The sequence below is a fragment of the Rattus norvegicus genome, chromosome 5, assembly GCF_021556685.1.
Source record: "Rattus norvegicus strain SHRSP/BbbUtx chromosome 5, alternate assembly SHRSP_T2T, whole genome shotgun sequence".
In the NCBI taxonomy this organism is placed as follows: domain Eukaryota; kingdom Metazoa; phylum Chordata; class Mammalia; order Rodentia; family Muridae; genus Rattus; species Rattus norvegicus.
The window spans coordinates 147066271-147088986 of NC_141538.1; the positions used below are offsets into that span (position 1 = coordinate 147066271).

General features: G+C 49.9%; 1 protein-coding gene across 10 annotated transcripts in view; it reads left to right on the plus strand.

The window, feature by feature from the left end:
* Phc2 (polyhomeotic homolog 2) overlaps nucleotides 1-22716 on the plus strand; it is a 98777-nt gene that overhangs the window by 58953 nt on the left and 17108 nt on the right. For 8 of the 10 annotated variants that reach the window (XR_015619660.1, XR_015619662.1, XR_015619661.1 and 5 more), the window contains 2 exon segments: nucleotides 11035-11423; nucleotides 11562-11727. Coding sequence is in view for 6 of the 10 variants with exons in the window: in XM_087548703.1 (XP_087404829.1) it covers nucleotides 11035-11423; nucleotides 11562-11727 (555 nt within the window). In the remaining 4 variants the exon portion in view is untranslated. 10 annotated transcript variants of the gene reach the window in all.

The window sequence follows — 22716 nt, forward strand, 5'->3', positions numbered from 1 at the left end:
GGGGTGTTTGCCAGCTCCAGGCTCCAGTTCATGCTTAGTCTGACTTTAAGGAAGGAACCCACATTCTTGATAAGCTTTTTCACTAACATGGCCCTGACTCAGGGGAGCTGGTCACAGCCTTGGCCCTGCATGGGTGGAGACTGGTAGTTGGACTATTTTGGGATTCCCAAAGTTACTGAAAAGGATGTGGCCAGCCAGAGCCTGTGAGAGCCAGAGGCAGAGGAGAGGCAGAAAGCCGACTCTCATCCATTAACAGCCCTCAGCTAACTAACGTGGGCAAGGCTTTCTGTTGCCCTGAGTATGCAGAGGCCAGAGAACTCAAGGAGGGTGGCACTGTGGCCTGTTCTGTGTCCAAGCTCTGAGGCCCACAGGAGAGTGGAAGGCCCACCTTACCTGGGAGACAGGAGCCGGGAAAGGCTTACCGGCGATCGCCACACTTGAGAGTAAATCTAAAAGGTTGAAAAAGTAGCTGATTATTCCCAAGGCATATTCTGCAAACAGGGATGAGTGTGGTCTGAGAGTAGCCCCAGCTCTGCCCACTGAGCCTCCCAGCACAGGTCAATAAGAACATCTGCCAAGGATTCTGGAAGCAGACTTTCTAATCAAAGGAACAGGTGCGAGCAATTCAACAACAGAAATAAATATAGCGGGGAACATACTGCGTGGATTAAAGACAGTCCCTGTCTCCAACCCCTTGGGCAAGCCACTGACCCTCATGCTCACCCACACCGCTTAGATTCCAATAGGGTCCGCATGCTCTTTGAAGTTTGCTGGAGAACTCTCACTAGGTTGGTTGGGCTGGGGAGTAACATAGTGGTACAATACTTACCTAGAATATGTCAAGCCCTGGCTTTGATGCCCACTGTCACCAAAAAGAGTTTTTGTTTTTTTATTTTTAAAGTTCAAGTATGATTCCTTACCTAAGAGAGTATACAGTTAAAAGCAAATCCACTCAGGTTTTTTAATCCTGTCGGTGTGGCAGGCACAGATGGCCAACCCAGAGGACGCAGCACCTGAGTCTTTTTTATATAGCCCAGGCCAGCCTAGAACTCCCCGTCTTCCTGTCTCAGCCTCGGGAATACTGGGGTACGGGTATGTGCCAACACACCCAGCTGGCAACCAAGTCCTGAGGCAGGAGCGGCAGGAGCCCAGCACACCAAGGAGGGAAGTCAGGCGTCCCAGACAGGCAGAAGCGAGCACAGGTCAAGCACGGGGTACAAGTCATTCCTTCACCTTTTGGAGACCACAGAAATCACCCAGGACAAAGGACAGGTTAACTGCCTGGCATAGGTCCTGCCTGAGGTGAGGAGAGCCCCCCACCCCCTGCAGAGGCCAGAGGTTCCCAGTCTCCCACCCGCCTGGCGTCGCATTTCCAGAGAATGCTCCAGCCTCGATCTTTGGTGGAAAAGGAGACTGAGACTGAAGGGCCAGACTTAGGGGGAGCCACATGTGCTGAGAACCATTAGGCCGGAAGTAGGGCTCCAAAGCTTCTCCTCCTCTTCTTCCTCCTCCTCTTCCTCCTCCCCTCCTCCTCTTCCTCCTCTTCCCCTTCCTCCTCTCCTCCTCTTCCTCCTCCTCTTCCTCCTCCTCTTCCTCCTCTTCTTCTTCCTCCCCTCCTCCTCCTCCTTCTCCTCTTCCTCCTCTTCTTCTTCCTCTTCCTCCTCCTCTCCTCCACTTCCTCCTCCTCCTCCTTTTCTTCTTCCTCCTCCTCTCCCTCCTCCTCTTCTTCTTTAGATTCAATAACATTTAAAATTTTTATTGAAAAAAAATCATACAGTATATTGATCATCTTTTCCCCTCCCCCAATTCCTACCAGATTCTCCCCACCCCCAACCATCCAATATCTCTCTCTCTCTCTCTCTCTCAAAAAACACACACAAGCAAACAAAAACCAAGAAATACACATCAAAAATGGAAATCATACAAGCCAAAGACCAATAAGACAGAAACACCCAAACAAACAAAATGAGGTAAACTTTCTACAAAGCTAGCACTGACTTTGGTTTGTGTTGGCCAATTACTCTTGGATATTAACCACACCTATCCTAAAGTGTGGTTAGTAAACCAGTGAGATGCCACTGGAGAAAACTAGTGCTTCCTTTGCCAGTGGCTATCAGTTGCAGATAGCCCCTTGGTTAGGGCTGGGAGCCTGTGTCCATTTGCCCCTCTCTCTCTTCACTGATAGGCCTTGTGTGTGCTGCCACGGTCTCTGTGAATTCATACATGAATCAGCCCTGTTGTGTCTGGAAAACACTATTTCCTTGGAATTACCAGTCACCTCTGGCTCTAACGATCTTTCCAATGTCTTTTCCAAAAGGGTCCGCAGGCCTTGAGGGGAGGGCCAAAGCCCCACTTCTAAGTTCCATCGCTGGAGCCATTTCAGGACCTAGTACCTTGGGAATCCCATTCCTACCCAGACCAAAGTGTAGCTTCTCTCTAGATCAAAACCAGCCCCAAATTCTAAGGATTTTGAAACAAAACAAGGCAGGTCTTGAGTGTCTCCAGAGACGGCTGGCATCTCTGTGATCTTTAAGAAACTGGACAGAGAGAGGAAAGATGCCCATGGGCAGTCTGTCCTTCGTTGAGAGCATGCAGTCTGTGCATGCCCCTTCTCGCTACCTTTGAGAGGGCCCTTTCTCTCTGAGAAAAGCTGAGGCCAGGGAGATCTCCTCAGGAACTTACATCATGCAGTCCTCAGAGTCACAGGTAATCAGTGAGGGGCTGGGTCCAACTCTACACCTCATATCCTCAGTTCCTGCACCCTCAGTCAGGCCAAGAGCCACTCCCACTTCTTACAGTGATTTGGAGCCACCTTGCTTCTCCTCTCCCAACCCAAAGCTCAAAGAGGCTGGGGGTGTTCTATCTAAGGCTGTTTGGGGATTTGCAGATCCAAATGGCTACCTTTCTGTGCTCTTGAGCCCCAAAAGGTCAACAGCCTTGAAAGGCTGGCTTGAGGGTCCCGGCCTAGGTGTGGTCTGAGCCTGACAGTGTGGGTGTGATGCAGATGAGACCGGTGGCCCCACAGAACTTTCCGTGGAGCAGCTGTGTGCTGAGGAATACAAAGACCCTCTCCCCAGAGACACAGATCAGTGGGCTTGGCATTGTTCCTGCCTCCCACTGTCTGGCCCATTCTTCCTTTCTCTCCCACCCCCTTCCCTTCATAAGCCTCTCTACTCTTCAACTCCCACCTCCCAAAAGGAAGGCAGCTGGGGGAGGCTTAGGAGCCACTGGGCCTCTCTGGGCCTATGGAAGGAACAAAAAGACTGAAATAATTCTTTCAACCTGATGGGGGGTGGGAGACAGAGCGAGCAAAGCAGCACCTGTCAGACTGCACAGTTCCTCAGGCGCAGAGGTGATGGCTGGCCTTGTGCCCAGCCAACCCACTGTGTGTCAATGAGGAAGGGGCGAAGGCGGGAGAGCCAGGCAGGCAAGCTTGTGCTTGTGAGAGAGCGATGTGCACTGGAGGAGTCTGTTTGGTTATGGGAGCATTTTTTTAAAGCTGGCTGGCTGCCCCAGGAGGAAGGTAGGCAGTTGAGACTTGTTGGGGGGGCAGGGGCAGAGTAGCAAAGAGGAATGTGTCTTCCCTGGGGGTGTCGCCTCCAGAGAGGCAAGCCCTCCTGCCCCAGCTGGGACCGCTCCCACTGACAGCTGTTTGGGGGCAAAGCCCCTCCCCCATGGCAAGCTCCCTGCTGTTCCTGCTCCTGTCACCTTGGCAACCAGCTTCTTTAGGCTGTGCAAATAGAAAAGGTCCCTTATGCCCTGAAAGAGTGTGGATGGGGGGAGGGGAGGCAGGACAGGAGAGCAGAGCCGAAGATGTTGGGCTTTGGAAGAGAAGGCAAAGGGTCTGGCCTTGCCCTTCTTAGGGCTAGGGGGACTGGGGCACAGAAGCCAGAAGAGGTCAAGCAGAAGGGTCCTGTGGGCCCGGCCTCTGGGGCAGCCGAGACCTAAGGTAACCTGGCCATGCTTGGTCCTTTGAGTCATAATTCTGTGATAAACTCCAGTTCCTGGGTACCACTCAGGCCCAACGGTGAGGAGACAGTTGCTGACCAAGAGGAGTGTGCTGTTGTAAAAGAGAGTTGTCGAGTCTGAAGATCCTGGGTCCCTTGCACTCAGATATACCTCCAGATGCCAGGTCTTTGTTCTGTCTCCTCATTGGCTCCAAGGGGGGATCTTCTGATGGGCAGGCCTGCCACGTAGCTGGTTTTGTTTGTCACAGAGTGGATTTGTGTCAGGGTGCAGAGGTTTCCATCTGTGGTAGGCTGGGCGTAGTGATGCTTGCTGGTTCAAGGATTCTTGAGTTGTGTGTTTTCCTCCCAAAGCAGCTGCTAAATTAACGGGCCACACTTTCACTGGAAAAAAATATGTTAAACAGCTAAGCATGCAGCTTATTCTACTAACCAGCTGCAGGGTGAAATTGCCGGCAATTTTGATGTTAAAAATCCTAGAACCAGTCTTGAAAGTTATTTCTGCTATGTAGGACCAGATTTAGATTATGAAGACTCTTAGACTCAGGGAAAACTCAGAACACATCAGTTATCAGCAGGGAGGGGAAGGTGTTTACCCAGCATCCTTCACTGCATGGGTGGGTGTCAGTATGTGCATGCACGTGTGCCTGTGTATGTGTGGCCATGCATGTGTTTGTGCCAAGAAAGAGAGAAAGTCAGTTGCGGTGTGTATCTCCTTTCACCCACGGGTCGGCGTCCCATCTCACAAATGAAGACTACTCGTCCAGCGAACAACCAACCACCATTCCCAGTCACTTTCTCCATGTCAACTGTTCCATTCAGTTCAAGAAATATCCATTTGACACATATTTTGTGCCCACCGCTACGCCAAACCATGGGAGGTGCAGAGCTGAGCAAGAGCTGGAATCCTATGAGAGGCTGTGGAAATCTGAGCCATGCTTTGAAAATGGAGCAGGAGAGCCGCCTCAGCCAGCACTGGGGGACACGGCAGTCCAGAGCGACTCACAGGGAAAGCTCACAGGAGCCCTTCGTTGTCTCTCCCTCTGCACCTCCCAGGCCTGACACCCTCACTCCATGGACGGGCTGTCTTGCCCAGAGGCAGCTGACAGAGTGATGGTCTACAGGACACCACAGCCTTAGCCCAGTACTGCTGTGTATTGTCGGCTCCTTTATTTATCTTCAGATAGCTTCACTTTGTCTTCTCTTCCCTACTGTGTGTGACACGTTGATCACGCCCGTGGCCTAACGCTGACTGTAGGGCCTTTGAGACCCTGCCACACTGCCTGCATGTCAACTGCCATGCTTAAAAGGGAGCTCTTACACTGACTGCTAGAGCCACTCTTCGCTCTTCTCATACCCAAACTGTGACTGACTTGCCCTGAGTGTGAGTTTGTCTGTCCGTCTGTCTATCCGTCTATGTACCTTTGCCTACCTACCCTTTTCATTGTCTCTCCAGGGTCACTTTCAAAGTTCTTAACAGCCATGGCGAGCACTCATGGGCTTGCTGTGTTCACGTATGCTTGCTGATATGTTGTTTGCTCATATGCAAGACACCATGCCTCATCTGTCAGCTTCAAACCCCCTTGTGCATGGGAGATACCACTGGGAGCTCCTTCAGTTCCTGCTTGTAAGATGAGAACACTCCTCATAGGCTTACTGTTAGGAGAAGGTGAGATTTGAGTTATAAAAGTCATTCGAGACATTCAAAGCTATAGAGAATCTAAGAACAGCTACTGTGAGCCCAGTGTGATAGTGCACACCTTTAATCCCATCACCAGGGAGGCAGAGACAGGCATGCCTGTGTTCAGGGTGCCCAATGCCACCTTGCTCGCCAATGCTAATAATCCCTTGCCATTGACTTTTGAAGGCTGATTGGGCTAAACCCATCTTTGGGGAGCGCTGCCTCTGGCAGTGTCCTCCAAAGCTGGGTCCTCATGTACATGTTCTTCATAGTATAAGCTGCTCTCCTGTCACATTACCAAACCTCACAAGAGCCCCTGTCAGCCACCTGATCTGGCTTCAGAGAGGTCACTCCACAAGCAGGTAGGACCTCTGATGATCAGGTTCTAGCAACGCTCAGCGTTTCCTGGCCTTTCCCCTGACCTTGCACTGCCTCCTGGGAATCCTAAAAGGCCAATTCGCTGCTCTCAAACCAGTTTATTGGTAGTGTCAAGGGGAGAAAGATCTCCTAAGCAGAGGGCTACCTGTGAGGGGTCGCAAGTGTGTCCACTCATCCCCGGTTGAACTGCTAAGATTTGTCACTGATAGGTGTCTGTTGGTCTCAAGGCTCCGAGTACGCAGGAGACAACAGTTCGCTGTTCCAGAAGTTTTTCACTCCAGCCGCAGGCTGGCATCTGCCCAGGCTTTTCTGGGTATCTGAAACTTATGGAATCACATGATCAAGGTAGGATGCTCATAGGGAAGAAACAGCATCTCTCTTTAGTAACCACTACATTTCAAGATTTAGAAAGGTAGCATAAACTTCTGACATCTATCCACTGAACAAGCATTTCCTGAGCACCTACCACAGACTAAGTACACGGTCCCTAAAATGGAGTCCAGTAAAGAGCATTTGGTGGCCCTGTCAGATGGTTGTCCACAAAACACTGGCTCATGGGGCTCACCAAAATGCACCCGTTAGGTGCCAAGCCTGTTTTTATGCCTGGGTGCCTCTTACTATTCTGTGGTTGTGTGTTTCCTTCTTGATCACCAGCACTGCCACCCCACACCATAACAGAAAGTGGTGGTAAGACTTTGCAGAGCTCTGATTGATATCTTTGGAGCCCTTCTGCTGGGTTTCTTAAGAGCAGTGGACGTTGCAGTGGGTCCTTAGGAAGAAAGAAGACAGATTCAGAGATTTCTGGGTATTTAGAGTCCACAAATGAACCCCATCCTAGCTATAGGAAGTCAGTCGGGCATGGTTTCTTCTGGTGCCGTGGCTTCAGTGGTAAAAGCCCCTTCAGTGCCCCCATATTGAACTGGGAGAGCCTTAGAGAGGGCAAGAATAAACTAATCTTGCTTTGGTTGGCAGCAGCCAGTCTCTGAGTACCCTGTAAAGGTGTAGAATATTCTGTTGAACTGTGCAGAAGGCAAAAGAAACTCATCTTTTAAATTAAACAAATGCATGTCCTTTCAGTTAATCATAAAGTATGTCTTCAAATCAAAAATCATTCAGTCCAGCTAGAAAGATTAGGACATATGTAGAGAAAAGTATGCCCCAAAATTCGATTTCACCAAAGACCCCGTGATGAAAAGCTGCTGTCTTCATTGACTCTTAGAAAGGGACACACTGTCTGTCAGTCAACTGACAGTGCTCCCCTGTGCATCCCAACTGGAAGATGCTAATGTGGAGGAAGGGATCAATGTTTAAAGATCAATGGCGTGCATATTTAAGCCACGCTGTGCTACCTCACAATGGATACGACAGAAGAAGCATCAATGAAAACAGCAGTAGCTATGGGTTCTGGCAAATGGAAAAAATGGGAAGATAGCCTGATCCAAACCCTGAAACCAGAGGTCACTGAGCCAGAAGGAGCACTTTCCAGCAAATGCAAGCGTTGCCGCTGAGGCCCCAAGGCACACAGCGACATGCCCTCTCCTGGCACACGTAAGTCAGCCAAGGTTGCTGAAGGCAGGTCCAAGAAGGTAAAGGGCCAGGATGGGACAGGCTTCCAGGGAGAGCAAACTGGTGAAAGGTCCTACCTGTCAGTCACATTTGCGCTCAGAGAGAAGCAGTTTTGTGGGAGAAACAGATCCCACAAATGGAGCCCTCTCGTTATCATTCAGTGAGTATCACCGGTTGAGCCATCTACCACATCCAAGTAGTTTTAGAGGAAACAAGGGGGATACATAAATTCTGCCCATCAAGGAGATTAGTGGCTTATGGAAATAACTATGACATGGGCATCGTGCTTAACCCCATTTTAAAGATGGTGACACAGAGATCCAGCGCTAACCAGTATCACACAGCTGCTGGGTGGCAGAGCTGACACTCAGACCCAAGTACACTAGTTTTAGACCCCCCACTAACCCTCAACATACTGCTTCTCAGAGACCGCAGAGTAGAGCATGCTCAGTGGCAGCTCAGAGAAAGGAAGGATCCTGGCGATGGTGCAACCCAGAGGAAGAGGAGTAGCATTCGGTCTGTGACCCGAACCAAATGGCAACACTGCTGTAAAGGAAGCAGCAAAGCTTGCTTGGTCAGATAAATAATTAAAAATAAAACATTAGTTTATGCTACAAAGAGATATTGACTGCCAGGGCTTTGGACAACTGGACAAAGGGAAACCCTTGCTGCCTCTTAGTCGGGGTTGTATCTGTGCACTGGGGCAATTCATTAGAGCTCTGTCCGTAAGATGGATTACAGCGGGAGGAAACCAGAATCAGGAGGACGTAGTAGAAAGCTACTGCAATATGCCGAACAAAAGGATTTTTGACCCAGGATAATGCCGCAGTTAAGCCATGGTCTTTGCTTTCTATCAACCTCAAAAGATTAATGACACACACTTCCCCAAAATGCCTTTCCTGCTTTGATCTATGAGCTCACTCGCCCCTGTGAGCTTCCCCCTAGCATGGGCAGATATGGCATCATTTGTCCGGGAACAATTGTAGTTTCACAGAAGTGCCACAGTTTGGAGCAAGCGTAGGCGGCGACTCTCAGGACAGGGGCCAGGAGGCCAGCAGTTCCCTTTCCAGAGATCTTGGTGTGTTAGCTCTGTAACCCAGTGCTGTGGTCCTCAGCTGACTGAGAGAGACGGCGCCTCAGCTCACGTCTCTGTAGCGTCCTTTCCACTGTTGCTTGGCTTTGCTGCTTCAGGCCAGTGGCAAGGCAACACAGCCTGGTGGGAAACCATGGCAAAATGAAAGTCACACCCCTAATGGTCAGGAGCTGAGTGTGTTCTTTGCCTCCTAACTATACTCTATGTCTTTTAGCTTTAGAACCATTTTTCTCTTCAACTTTGTTTATCCAACTTCATAAATCCTGAAATATTTTGTTCATGTGAATGTTTGTGTATTTGTGTGTGTGTGTGTGTGCGCGCGCGCGCGCACGCGCATGCGTGCGTGCGTGCGTGCGCACGAGCGTACACACGAGCGTACACAGGCCAGAGGCATTATGTGAGCACATGGGATCCCAACTGATTCTTATATTTTCACAGCAAGTAATTCCCACACTGGGCCATTTTCCCAACTACAAGACCATTTTTCGATGTAGAGCTGGAAGACATGTTCGATCTCCTAAACCAGATCTCTGCTGCCCTTGTCTTGGGTCTCATAGCAACAGGTGGTGGACCATCATCCACTGATGCCCTTACCCAGACCTGGCTCGTCTCCAGCTCTCCCTCAGAGGGCAGCCTGTGGAATGGCTCTGGCCAGGATCTCATCCACGGTTATTCTAGTGGCTGGAACCTGGCGCGGAGGCCCTCAGCACCTTCCAGGCGTCTCACTAAGCCTTATCTTTATGCCCAATGAACAGTTTTGGTTTTGGTTTGCTTTGTTTGGTTGTTAAACTCGGAGCTATCCAATGAGGGATTAGGAAGCAGGGCTTAGGCTGGAACCACTGTACAGTTTATAATCCCCAAATGCCTGCTGGCAGTGTCTGCGGGGGCTCCTCCCTCCCCTCAAGACCAGCATCCCCCCTTAAAATCACACTGATCCCCAAGGTTTTTTTGGTTCATCACGTGTTGTCCTCGAAAGACCCTGCTGTGCTGGCCTTATGCACTCTGTCTCCATAGGGGCCAGGCCTGGAGGGCCATTCTGCTCCCGCCATCCCTCTTGTGCTTTCTGCTACCTCTTCTTTCTGTTCCTTCTTCCCTGTTTCTGTTGACAACCTGCTTGGAATTCCATATGGGGCGATGGTGACAGCTAGAAACTTGCGTGTAAAGCGGTGAAACTGAAGAAGACAAACCTCCCAAACTCAGTTTGAAGCCTCTATGGCTGCAGATGCGGGTTCTTGGCAAACGTTAGCTTGATCCCATAATCTGTCTGTCCTTGTGTGGTTGTACAGACCTGGTGTGAGTGTGCAACTGTGGTCCTCTGCGTCTGGCTGGTGTACCTGTTCACTCAGCTCTCTAGCTGTCAGAGTCACTGTGGAAGGGGCATCTCAGTAGGACATATTTAGCTGACCTGTTTGCATTCTGAGCTGGCCTGAATGCTCCCTGAACTGCATTTCCTGGGTCATTATTACATATAAGGCAAAACTAAAATCACAACAGGGACTACTAAAAGATGTAAGAATCCGAGGGCTGGGGGATGGGGGAGAAGGCTCAGTAAGTTGCCAGCTGTGCAAACACAAAGACCTGATTTTGGATTCCCAGCATCCATTAAAAACAAATAAACAGACACACAACGACAAAAGCAAAAACAAAATGGTAAAAAAGAAACAAAAAACAAAAAACCGAACAGGTGTTGGAGTTTGGATCCATAACCCCAACCCTAAGGGAACAGAGATGGACAGATCCCTGGAGTTCACTGACCTGCCAGCCTAGCCAAAATGATGACTTCCACTACCATGAGACACCCTGTCTCAAAAACAGTGAAGGGGAGAGTGCTTGAGGAAGACACCTGGCTTGGACTACTGCCTCCTCACACACGGAGACACAACACACATGCACATGTCACATACCCACACATGCAGACACACATGCACATGTGCATATACATGCACGCATATACATGTGCATGTACACACATACATGTATACACACAACAGATTTTTACATACCAGATCTTTACTTCAAAGAGCCAGGCTTGTTAAAAATGGTAAGAAAACTGGCAACATATGGGAACACTGGGTCAGGACAATAAACTGGTATGTTTATAACATGTCCTGTTAGGTACTAGTTTGAATTCTGGGTAAAGGGGACATGGTAGATGCTAAGGTAAGGTTCCCCATCTGGAAAAGAAGATTTAACAGAAGAGAGGACTTCCCAGCTCTGGCACTAGGCAGGCCGTCTCCATGCAAAAGGTAACAGGGAGGAAAACAGGGGACCCTGGAAAACTGCCTTTGTATGTGAAAGGGACACAGCAGAGGAGGTGACCGTGCCCTCTAATCTGACTTTTCTCTCTGCAGCTTACGCTCAACTGCAGCCACACCAACTCCTCCCACAGCCGTCATCAAAGCATCCACAGCCCCAGTTTGTGGCCCAGCAGCAACCACAGCCACCACGGCCTACACCCCAAGTCCAGTCCCAACCCCAGCTTGCCGCAGTCTCTCCAAGCCTGGCCCTACAGCCCAGTCCAGAAGGCCATGCCATGCCTCTAGGCCCAGTGACACAGGCCCTGCCTCTCCAGTGCTCTACTGCGCATGTCCACAAGCCAGGGAGCAGCCAGCAGTGCCACCTTCCCACACCAGACAGCGGGTCTCAGAATGGACATCCTGAGGGTGTGTCCCACGCCCCCCAGCGAAGGTTCCAGCACACCTCAGCTGTGATCTTACAGTTGCAGCCCGCTTCTCCAGTGGTAAGTAGGCTGCTTTCAAGGCATTGGGAACAGTAGGGAGGGCCCTGGCTCAGGTGGTCCTGCACCCCAGGGAAACCAGAGCAGTGTCCAAGAACACAGAGATGTTTCACCAGACATCTCCGTCCTGCCCCTTGACAGCCCCAGCAGTGTGCTCCCGATGACTGGAAGGAAGTGGTGCCAGCAGAGAAGAGTGTGCCTGTGACTCGGCCAGGCCTGTCCCCACACCAGCAAGCCATCATCACTGCCATACCTGGTGGCCTGCCTGGACCCAAGAGTCCCAACATCCAGCAGTGCCCAGCTCACGGTATGAAGTGTTGGGGAAGGAAGAAGTTGGCTTTGCCAGCCGCTTCCTGACACCTCTTTCTTGGCATCTAGGAGGGGAGGTAAACTGCCATAAACCTAGAAAAGCCACACAGAAGCTGGGTAGCTGGAAACAGGGGGAAGTGAGGGCATGGGCCAGGGACAAAGGTGGCCGGGGAGCTAGAGAAGCTGGAGGATCAGAGGGAGAAGAGGAATGGACCCTGCAGCTCTTTTGCCCTTGGATTTGAATGCTGCATATATGTGGGCCAGGCCGATAGTGGAGGTGTCAGAGGGACTGAGATTAATTATGGCCAGAGGACTGCAGAGTCTCTCAGAGAGGGGAAATGCCTCAGAGGAGAGCCAGAAGGGGACTCGGAATGAGCTCTGCTTGCCAAAAGCATCTTTGAGGGCACCGTGCTCATCTCTGGGGTCTCCATCTGTCTATCTGAGTGACAAGTGGACTCCCATGGTCTGGGCTTCAGGACACTCTGCTGGAGCTCTGCACCCTGTGGGGAGAGTCACAGTGGAACCTCCGCCTTCTGTCATCATCCACTTGCTGGCCTTCCTCTCAGCCAGTCTGTGTAGTGAGCTTGGCCTAGATCTCAGAGCGCCCGGAGCCGAGCCGAGGGCTGCCAACAGCTCCAGGCACAGTGCTAAGTGTGTGCTGAGAGCAGAGGTGGGGGAGGCAAGGGGAAAGATGCTCGGACATTGGAGATTTGAAGGGAGAAACACTTAGGGATGCAAAAACTAAAGGCAGGTAGGAGAAGTCAGAGTCTTCTGAGGAGTGGGGTGGGATGGAGAAAAAAGAAAAGAAAAGATACTGAAGAAAGAGCACTAGGAGCTGAGAAGATGCTAAGAGGGCAGGCGCACCCTGTGCAGGCTTGCACGGACACAGTACCGAAAAGTAGGCCCGAGGCCGGGCCGTGGCTCGGTGGCGCAACATTTACCAGGCATGTGTGAGACCCTGGGTTCTATCCGCAACTCTGAGGAAAGGGAGGTGGGAGAGGGGAACAGCCCATCCCCTTACAGAATCCATTCTAGTTATCAGAAAATTATCTTCTACTCACACCAGAGCCCGCTGTTCTGGAACTTGGTCGTCATTGTTGTGACCCTGTCTTACAAGCTTACAGCTCCATCTCACAATGCTTCTAGAAATTCGTCCTGACCTGGGCAGACGTGGGTCTAAGACCTGAGGCTTTCTTTTTTCTTTCCTTCTGTGGCATGCCAAGTCCTCATCCCCACATTTCTAGTCATGCTTCTCTGTGTTCTAACTTTCCATTGATTCTCTTAAAATGTAGCTCCCCCAATTAAGCTCACTAATTCCAAATATCAAAAGCTAATACCTCCATAAGGCAGGAGGTATTAAGAGGCAGGACTGTCCCCTAGGTACATGTGGGATGGTCAGAAAGAATAGACACTATGTGCTGAGAACCGTTCTAAGTCCTTAACTCACCCATCCCCCCACCATCACCACCAGAGGTAAGTGTCATCACCCTCTTCCTTCTACAGTGAGGACAAAAACCAAGAAGGAGCAGCTCCAGGCTGCGGTGCTGTGAGACGGCAGCTCCCTGGCTCTAGCCTCAAGCGTGGCAGCTCCCTCACCCACCTTTATCGGGCCTGATGCACATTTTATTCCTCCACCTAGCAGGAACAGCCCTTGGATTAGTGGATTGTGCCAACCGGAAGCTGGGTCGTTTGGCTGTGGCTGTTTCTTTGACAGGAGTTGCCGCCCCTCTAGGTCTCCTTGGTCTCCACCTGTACTATTTATATTCTGAGCCGAAGTCCCTTTACTTAGGTCTGCCCAGTGATTTTGTGTGGACTTAGCCCACAGTTCCAGAGACTAATAACTGTTCATAAAGCTGCCAGACTTTATATATAGATTTCCTCCCAAATCCCAGGAATAGCTCTCGGGGATCAAAATTCAGTTATCCTCCCTTTAAAGATGAGAAAACTTAGTTGCGGAGTCAGTGGTGGGCCAGAATCTCTTGGTCTGAACTCTGACGTCCCTGGTGTGAACTCCGCTGCACAGTGTGGTCATAGGTGAGTTACAGGAATAAGTATTACCCTGCTTTCTATTCTAGAGGGGGAGACAACACCCAGGACAGAGCCGCAGCCCAGTTCCCTCCAGACTGTGTGTTCTTTTACCAACCTGCCGATGGTTAGGAGCTGCCTGAGGATCCACACAGTGGCTCTAGTCTGCTCGTGATAACACTCTTTGTTCAATATAGTTACCCAAAATCCCCCTAATCAACTGGGATTTGCCTTCCTTCTTCTGGTTGACCCATAAGGTCCTCAATTTTCCTGAAATCCAAGCAAGGCAGTAAGAATAACACACACATCCTGCTCTTGAGAGTCCCCATCTTCCAAGAGAAGTCAGTTTTGTACAGCGAGGGCAATTGCCAGCCGCCCAAGCCTTACACAGCACGGGTTATGCATGTTTGAATGCCTGCTCCAAGGCAAAGCACTGTAGGATGGGTGGTAAGGCCCTGAGGAGTACAGACTGGTCCCTACCATCAAAGAGCTTAGAGGCTGCTAGGGAAGATGAACACACGGGAAATTACAATGAAATCAGTAATCTGATAAGTGCCACAGGAGGCTCTTAGGCAAGTGCTTTTCAAGTTACAGAGGGAAATGTGACTGCCAAGTGGAGATTAGCAGGCTAAATTTCAGAGCGGAAGTGGCATTGCTGTGAAGCAGGGGTTGGCAAACCATAGCCCGCAGGCTACATCTATTACCTTGGCGGTGTCTGTACATAACAAATGTAATGATCAAAATAGTACTATTTCATGATGTGTGAAAGTATATGGGATTCAGATGTCAGCGTTCACAGTGAAGCTCTGTGGAAACAGCCACACTCACATAGCCATTACGGCAGCTCTCAGATTCAGCAACAGTAAGCTGGAATAGCTGGCACACACAGCGTATGTTTCCTTCCTCTGTGGTCCCTCCCTGAAGAAGTTTGCCAACTGATGGTCTCTCGTCCCTTGTCCTCCCGGTTTTTAAAACCAAATGTGAGTGTGTGAGAATGAGCAATGTGAATTCTACTGCAAAGAAGGTTTGGAAGTTTGGAAAGTAAAGGGGAAAGAGGACGAATGAGGAGCGAGAAAGGGAGAGAAGTAAGCCTGCAGGACACAGAAAACGTGGACAAAGCAAAGTTGGTGGGGGCAGCCTGGTAGAGGACGGTAGGAACGAAGAAAATTAATGGATGGGAAATACTGAGACTAGACAGCAGTCAGGAATTGAGGGATGGGAGTCGTTGTATCCATCAGCAGCTACTGTTTGAGGGTGGTGCTACTCTAATGTCTGCGTACCCTCGGCTCTCCTAGCCTGCTTACTGAGTGCTTACTGTCTCCAGGACAGTTCAAGCTACCACTGTGTTTGGGAAAGAAAACTAACATTTATTGGGCTCCCACTGTGCACCAGGCACTGCAGGCAATTTGTAAATCAGTTAACCCTCACATTAAACCTGGCGGTAGGGATTACGCCTTTTATGGAGGTAGGACTGGGTCCCTTTGCTCATTACTTCACCTCTGATCCTCGCTCCCAGTGGGGAGGATAATGACCACTTGGAGGGTTATTGTGGACAATAAGGGAGAGGGTGCGTGCACTTCGCCCTGACACGCACTAACCCTCAATCATTAAGACTCGTCTCCGAGACCCCACAGTGAGCCACCGGGGCGGGGGTCACAGGCCACGGTCCCCGGGGGCCAGGAGCCCGACGCTTTCGAGCCTTCCGGAGGACGCGGGGCGGGGCTCGAGTGCACAAAGGAAGCGCGCGGGCCTGGTCGGCAGCCGCTCCGCCCCGCGCCGCCTAGCCCCGCCCTCGCCCCGCCCCAGCGGAGGCGGCCCGGGAGCCGGTCCGGACGCGCCGCATTGTTTCCGCGGCGCCGCAGCCCTAGAGCTCTCGCCGCAGCCCGGCCGTCGCCTACCGCCCTCCCGGCCCTGCGCCCCGCGCCTTGCGCCCTTTGTCCAGGCCGCTGGGCCCTGCGGTCGGATGCGCCGCGGCAGCCCCGGGCCCGGGCTCGGAGGCTCCCGGCGCGGAGGACGCGGCCCGCCCGGGCCCCCGCTTCAGGCGGCGCCGGGCCGAGGGGCTGCGTAGGCCCCGCCCGGTCAGGCCCGGCCGGGCCCCGGACAGGTCAGTGCTGCCGCGGGGAGGGATCGTGCGGTGCCAGGAACGGGCGCCGCCCTGGGCCTCGCGGAGGCCTGTGGGCCGCACCGCCGCGCCCGGCCTCCGGGGAGGGCCCGAGCCGCCTCCGTTCCCTCTCGGGCCCCATGGCCCCGCGGGGACTTGTATTGATGGGAAAGGACAAGTTGTTTTGTGCCTGTCCTCTTCCGTTTTTAGGAGAGCGTTTTCTCGCCCTCCGGTGCCAAGCGAAGGTATGCTGCATCTGCGGGCTCTTTACGTTAAATCCGGAATCTGTGAGCGTCTGTTTAAGTTGACGTCCAGAGAGGCAGGTAATGTGCACGGCCAGAATGCGAACCGGTTAAGTTGTCGCCAGAGCGCCTAAGCCCTGCTTCCCTCGTCGGGTGCCAGTTTGTACCAGTGAGACCCTCCCTCACCTTAGCTGCTAAAGATTTCTCTAGATTAATACTAACAGTTCCTATCAACTTTCCTTCCCTGGCCAGACCTAGTCTGCCTACCTTTCAGCGCTGTCCGCTGAGCTCACTCTTATTCCTGCTTTACAAATCAATGACAGCTTTACCCTCAGACTTTTCTCATCCTTGATCCTTAATCCCTCCATTAGCATATTAGGCCCAGAGGGTCTCTTGGGAAGTGAACTTCCGACCGAAATCCTCCGGCTGTCCGCAATTTTCCTAGGATGGACCCACTTTAAACTAGTCCAAATCCTCCGGCTGTCCGCAATTTTCCCAGGATAGCCCCCACTTTAAACTAGTCCAAATCCTCCGGCTGTCCGCAATTTTCCCAGGATAGCCCCCACTTTAAACTATTCCAAATCCTCCAGCTGTCCGCAATTTTCCCAGGATAGCCCCCACTTTAAACTAGTCCAAATCCTCCGGCTGTCCGCAATTTTCCCAGGATAGCCCCCACTTTAAACTATTCCAAATCCTCCGGCTGTCTGCAATTTTCCTAGGATAGCCCCACTTTAAACTATTCCAAATCCTCTGGCTGTCCGCAATTTTCCTAGGATAGCCCCACTTTAAACTATTCCATCCCATTGCCTGCCTTAGCTTTCAATTTCAATTTCAATAATGTCACTTTCACTCTACCAGTATAATGTTCACCGCACTGACCTGGCCTTTTTCAGCCATTTGGCCCTGGGGCATTACTGGATAATCCAATTATCATTCACCTGGGATTTTTCTAACCCCTCCTGAGTCAACCCAAATGTTAGAACTGCTAAGATTTCTAGGTCAGTGTGAACATTACAGGCTAATGAAGCAAGGGAGTTGTTCCTTGTTCTTGTATTTCTGCGCGCGCGCACACACACACACACACACACACACACACACACACTCCCTTCCCATTCTCTCCAGCTTTTATTCCCATACAAAGCTACAGACCTGTAGCACTGCCTGTTGGCTAGCGTTTAGATTTGAGTCACCAGGGATATAGGAAGTCCCATCATTTTGCCTGGAAAATAGAAAGTAGTGTATTAACATAGTAGTCATCAGGACAAGAGATTTTTTTTCCTCTCTTGAATCTTCCCACAGCTGAGCAGCTCTGGTCTTGTTCAGTTCTATTTTGCACATTTTATCGGACTTCTGCTTTATGTAAAACATCGTTGGGCCCCACAGACTGTTTAATAAAAGATAGCCCCCAACATCCAGACTGTTTGGAAACCTTCAGACTTTTGTCCACAAACTATTTCCCACCGTTTATTTCTGCTCCCGAGTGCCAGCACGGGTGAGGTAGGGATTTGGCTTCTTCACAAGGGTGGCATGTTCCACCGCGGGTCCAGCAGATGGGGAGTGGTGCTCTCTTGGCACCTGCTCTCTCCTGGCACTGTCGTTAGAGTTCTGCTTCCCTGCTACCCAAGATGTCCCAGGCTTGTCTTTATATACCATGGAGAACAGATGTCTTTTTCCCCCCTGAAATTTTAAACTTGAGAAAGCGGGTAGTGTCTTAGTTCCCTGTGCTGTGGACTCAGGAATACTTCTTGTTTTCACTCCCCGCTCCCCTCCTGTAACTGTTCTGTGCGTATGGCTTGGGCTTTGTTGAATGTTGGCGTTTCATCCTGTAGCCATCGCCTAGCCCTTTGCACCTCTGGGTGTTTGCTTATGGCCCTGGGAGCGGAACCCACAGCCGTAGACCCTTTCCACTTTCTCCTGTGCTTAGCTTGTCCATTTAGTTCTGCCAAGTGGGCTTGGTACACACGGTTTCCTTCCCTAACAGTGAAGAGGAAAACGCCAGCCCCTTCCTTCTGTGGCAGAAGCCGTTCTCTGGCTGCAGGTCTGCAGTCTGTGCTCCACACCCTCCTTTAGGAAGGCGTTTTGTTCCAAGTCTGCCGTTGACTTTAATCTAAGCCGCTGACCCTGAGATTGCCTTTTCTGCCAAGAGACCCCTTCCCCCAGCTCTGACCTGTGCTGCGTGTTTGCTCTGGCTCAGCCCCAGAATCCACTCTTTTCAGACCACATCCTCTTTCCTGCCTCACTCATTTCCTGTCTCTCATGCTTTGGATCTTTACTTCTGATTTCTTGGAGGCAGAGGGAATAAATTGGAGAGGGATGGAGGGGAGATACAACTTAACATTTGAATCCTCCTCGTGGGTAGCTTACATGTCCTTTCTTGCTCATCTGTTCCTGAGGTTGTCTTTTTAGGGAAACACACAGATAAAACAGTTACTAGCCAAGATTCTGTGCTAGAGAATGCTACAGGGGAGTAACTTTTCTAGCTTTTTTTTCTTTTCTGTTGCTAATATGTTGAGGTGACTTGCCTGTATTCTAGGTCTGCTCTCTTGACCTCTGAGACCCATCTGTCTCCTATTCAATCCTTCCAGAAAGCCAAAATGAAAGCTAAAAACTAGGGGACAGGGTGGTGACTCTGGACCTATATTACATGTTAGAATAAAATTAGCACTTTTCTCTTGAGTGAGTTCAGTTTGTATTGAAGTTCTTCCAGCTGCCCAGTGTTTAATCTCTAGGCATTTGGTCCCATGCACAGGAAAAATTCCTTCATGACAGATAGTAAGGTGCCATCTTAAGTAGTGGCTTCTACCTCAGTCTTGTGCTTCTTGGCAATGGGATGATGAAGGTGATGGTTTGCAGTAGTTGGGGAAAATCTCAAAAAAGTTGTGCTCCTTTGGAGACCGTCTTGAAGCAAGGACCTGTGTGAGCTTTCTACCCCTGGGGGTAGCAGGGTGCTTTTAAGCACTGTGGTTGGGCCTTGTTTAGTGACAGAAACCTCTCACCAATGATTTAGTGATTTAGAGCTGGCCTCCCTTCAAGGTAGAGGCCTAAAAGTGCATAGATTTATGACTTAGCTGGTAGTGTGACTTGGCACAAACTTTTAATACACTCAAGTCACCATTTGAAAGTCTTGGAGCATGTTTTTTTGTGCCACTTAGAATAAATATAATCTACAAATTAAATAGATGTAGGTTTCATTTTAAGAATTAATATTTAGCCTGGGGATTTAGCTCAGTGGTAGAGTGCTTGCCTAGCAAGCACAAGGCCCTGGGTTCAGTCCCCAGCTCCGAAAAAAAAAAAAAAGAATTAATATTTAAATTTTCTATTTTGAGTGCCTAGCTATATCAGAATACTAGTTTGGTATTTGTAAAGATATTCAGAGGCAAAGTATCTTTAATTCTACCTCATATCATAGATACTTGAGGAATTGTTATGAAAATAGCCATTTACCTAAGATAACATTCTTACTAATTTTAGATTTTCTCTATTAGTAACAAAATGGAGTCTAACCAACATGACCAAGAAATGAGCTGTCTTTAACTTTTTTTTTTAGATTTATTTAATTTTCTGTGTGTGTATTTTGCCTGCATGTGCACTGCATGCATGGCCCAGTGCTCCTGGAAAGCCAGAAGAGGGTGTCAGATCCCCTGGAACCGGAGTTACAGACCACTTTGGTTGCCATGGTGCTAGGAGCCAAATCTGGGTCCTCTGCATGAGCGGCAAGTGCTCTTAACCAGTGACCGTCTCATCCAGCCCCAAAACGGTTTTACAGTTAACCAAGGGTTATAGAATACAAAATTAGTAGGGAGGTATGTGTACATGTTCATGTGTGTATGTATGTGTATGTGTACATGTTCATGTGTGTGCATGTATGTGGGTGTCTACCTTTATTACACTCCTCCTTTTCGACACAGGATCTCGATGAACCTGAAGATCACTGATTGGCCGGATTAGTTGGCTAGGAAGCCCAGACAACCCTCCTCCTGCCTCTGCTCCCAGCACTGGGGTGACAGGCATGTGCCACCACACCTGGCTATTTACATGTGCTGGGAATCTGAACCCCTAAAGCAAGCACTTCTACAGACTGAGCGTCGCCCCAGAATTATCAGCTTTTGAAAATGGGAGTGTAGTCAGAAACAACCTGATTTAAATAGTAAGGTCTCACTCTGGGATTCACTGTAACGCCACACAGGCCCCTTCGTGAGCTTTACCCCACACCCCGCTGTTTAGTGAAAGGGGACATGCTCTCCCTGTCTTTCAGTTTCCAAGCATTTTAGTTCAGATGAGTCCAAAGAACACTGTACATTTGCTCAAGAAAGTTGCTATTTGATGTAACTTGCCAGAGGAATCCAGGTGTTAGAGAGGCTCGTTTTTCCCTTTCCACTTTCTGTAAGCACGCTCACCAGTAAATGTATTCTCCCCTTTCTGTTAAGAAAAGATGACTGATGAATGCTGTGTTCTAACCAAGTCCTCTCCAGTAGATCAGGGAACCAAGCCTGATGCCGTGCCGGAACCCTTGGCAAGAAAGCAAAAGCTCGTGACTACTGAGAGTTCTTCCCAAACCCCTAGCTTCAGTGCTCTTGGGCCTCAGACACTGCATATCATTCCTCGTTACTGATATCGTCAGAATATTCTAACCATCCTTATGTTGCCCAGAGCACACAGCTGTATTGACATACAGAACAAGCAAAGCAAATGGCACTCTAAAATTAATGTGAAACAAACACGTGTTTTTAAAAAGCGTGTTTGTTCCATTTTTCCAGACATCCAGTTATCAGTACTCAGCAAATAAGATGATTGAAAGCTTAAACAAAAATAAATAAATAATATTTTTCTAAAACTGCAAGTGGCTCTGCCAAGCCCGATGTCTGTTCCGTACAGACAGATCCGACTTATATCCACGTGCAACCTCCTCTGTCATACGATTAAATACACACTAAGGAAAGTAGTGCTTTCTGAGAGAAGCCATCAGAACTGACTGGTTAAAACCATCTGGACAGCTGAGCCTGGGGCCACCCAGCCTTGCCGCCATTTGTCACCTTTGGTGATCCTAGAGTTAATAGCCAAAAATAGTAAAGTTGGCACATCAGGGGGCAGGGCTGCCTTTCCTCATTACCAGCCTGAAGATAATTAGAACATTTACTGAAGATTTCTAGATTTCTTTTGTGAATGGAAAACTCTTTCTTCCATGATTTATTTTTAGCATTTTAAACTGATTTTCTTTGACAGGTAAAACCACTTCCTGGCCTTCTAAGTTCCACCCTAACCCTTATATTCCTAGGTAGGGTTCTTCCTTTAACTTGACTCAAAAATCCTTCCTTTGGTTTCTGGGTTTCTTCTGTGTTGTTTCCTGGTGATTCTTAGGCTCTTTATGAAAGATGACATAGAAAGGAAATCTGGTGTTTGTCTCCTTGGCCTTTGGATTAACAGTCTTGATGCACTGACTTGGCCTTCCTTGAAGAGAGGGGAGTGCGTCTGTTATGTTACAGTCTTGTCAGAGCAGAGGTAAACAATGACTGACTGGAGACCGACCTCGTGTGCAAAGGCAGGGCGCAGGGTAAACCCTTGGGAGGCAAAGCAATGGGGAACAGGAACAGGCCTGTAGGACTGGGTGATGTCAGCCTTAGTGAGAGTGAGGTCAGGGCCCTTTCTGAGTGTTGTGCTTCCTGCTTTTACTTCAATTCCTCTCTGCAAGCACAACAGCTATAAGCGTGTATGTCATAGTTGAAGACACTGAGGCTTATAATAGCTTGATGACACCACAGGCTAAGGTTTAAACCCAGTGTCTTTATGCTTCTCTGTTTACTCAAAACCAGGATACTTTAACTGACTAGACACGGTGAAGGCTGCCTAAAGCTACCACAGGTGGAGCCAAACTGAGCCCAGACCTGACCCAGAGCCAGGGTTCTTCCTGCTCTGCCATCCCTGATTTCTCCTGGACTTGGGATAGCTCTGTAGAGCTTCTCCCTTGGTCCCAGATGCCATGTGAAATGGTAGTGTCTGCCAGAACCCTGGTGGAGACAAGCAGGGAGCCTCTGAGTTGGGCCTCGGGTGCAGAACAGACAAGACTCTGCCTTGCCTCTGCAACCAGGACTAGCCAGCATTCCTGGTGCTGGAAACCAGCATAGCTTGTTGGAAGTCACTCTGTGATCCTACAGAAGCTGATTCCACCACCACAGTTCCCTCTTCGTCTGCACTCAGCCTGAGAGCTAGAGAGCAGGTCAGGGCTCTGGGTGGAGCTCACCCACTGCTCTCTTGTCCTCAACTGCATGGGGGAGGGTGGCTGCTGCCTGCTTTGATTACTTCCCTCCCAGCTCTGGGTGACAGCTTGGAAGACATCCAGCTGTTTACAATTCCACTTCTGCACACTCTAGCCTGTGATTTGGGATGAGTCGTCCAGGCCCTCTCTGCCTATGTCCTGAGAGATGGCATGAAAGTCAGCTAGCTGTACAGTAATGGCTGCCAGGAGGGAGGGTTTGGTCCTCCAGCCAAGACTGTAGACAGAGACATTCAGCACTTATTCAAAATCCTGAGAAGCTCATTTGCCCTCTTGGCCTGCTAACCAGTGTCGATGATGTCATCCTGTAGTGACACTCAGTCTGGCTCAGGTACTTTCCCACTCTGC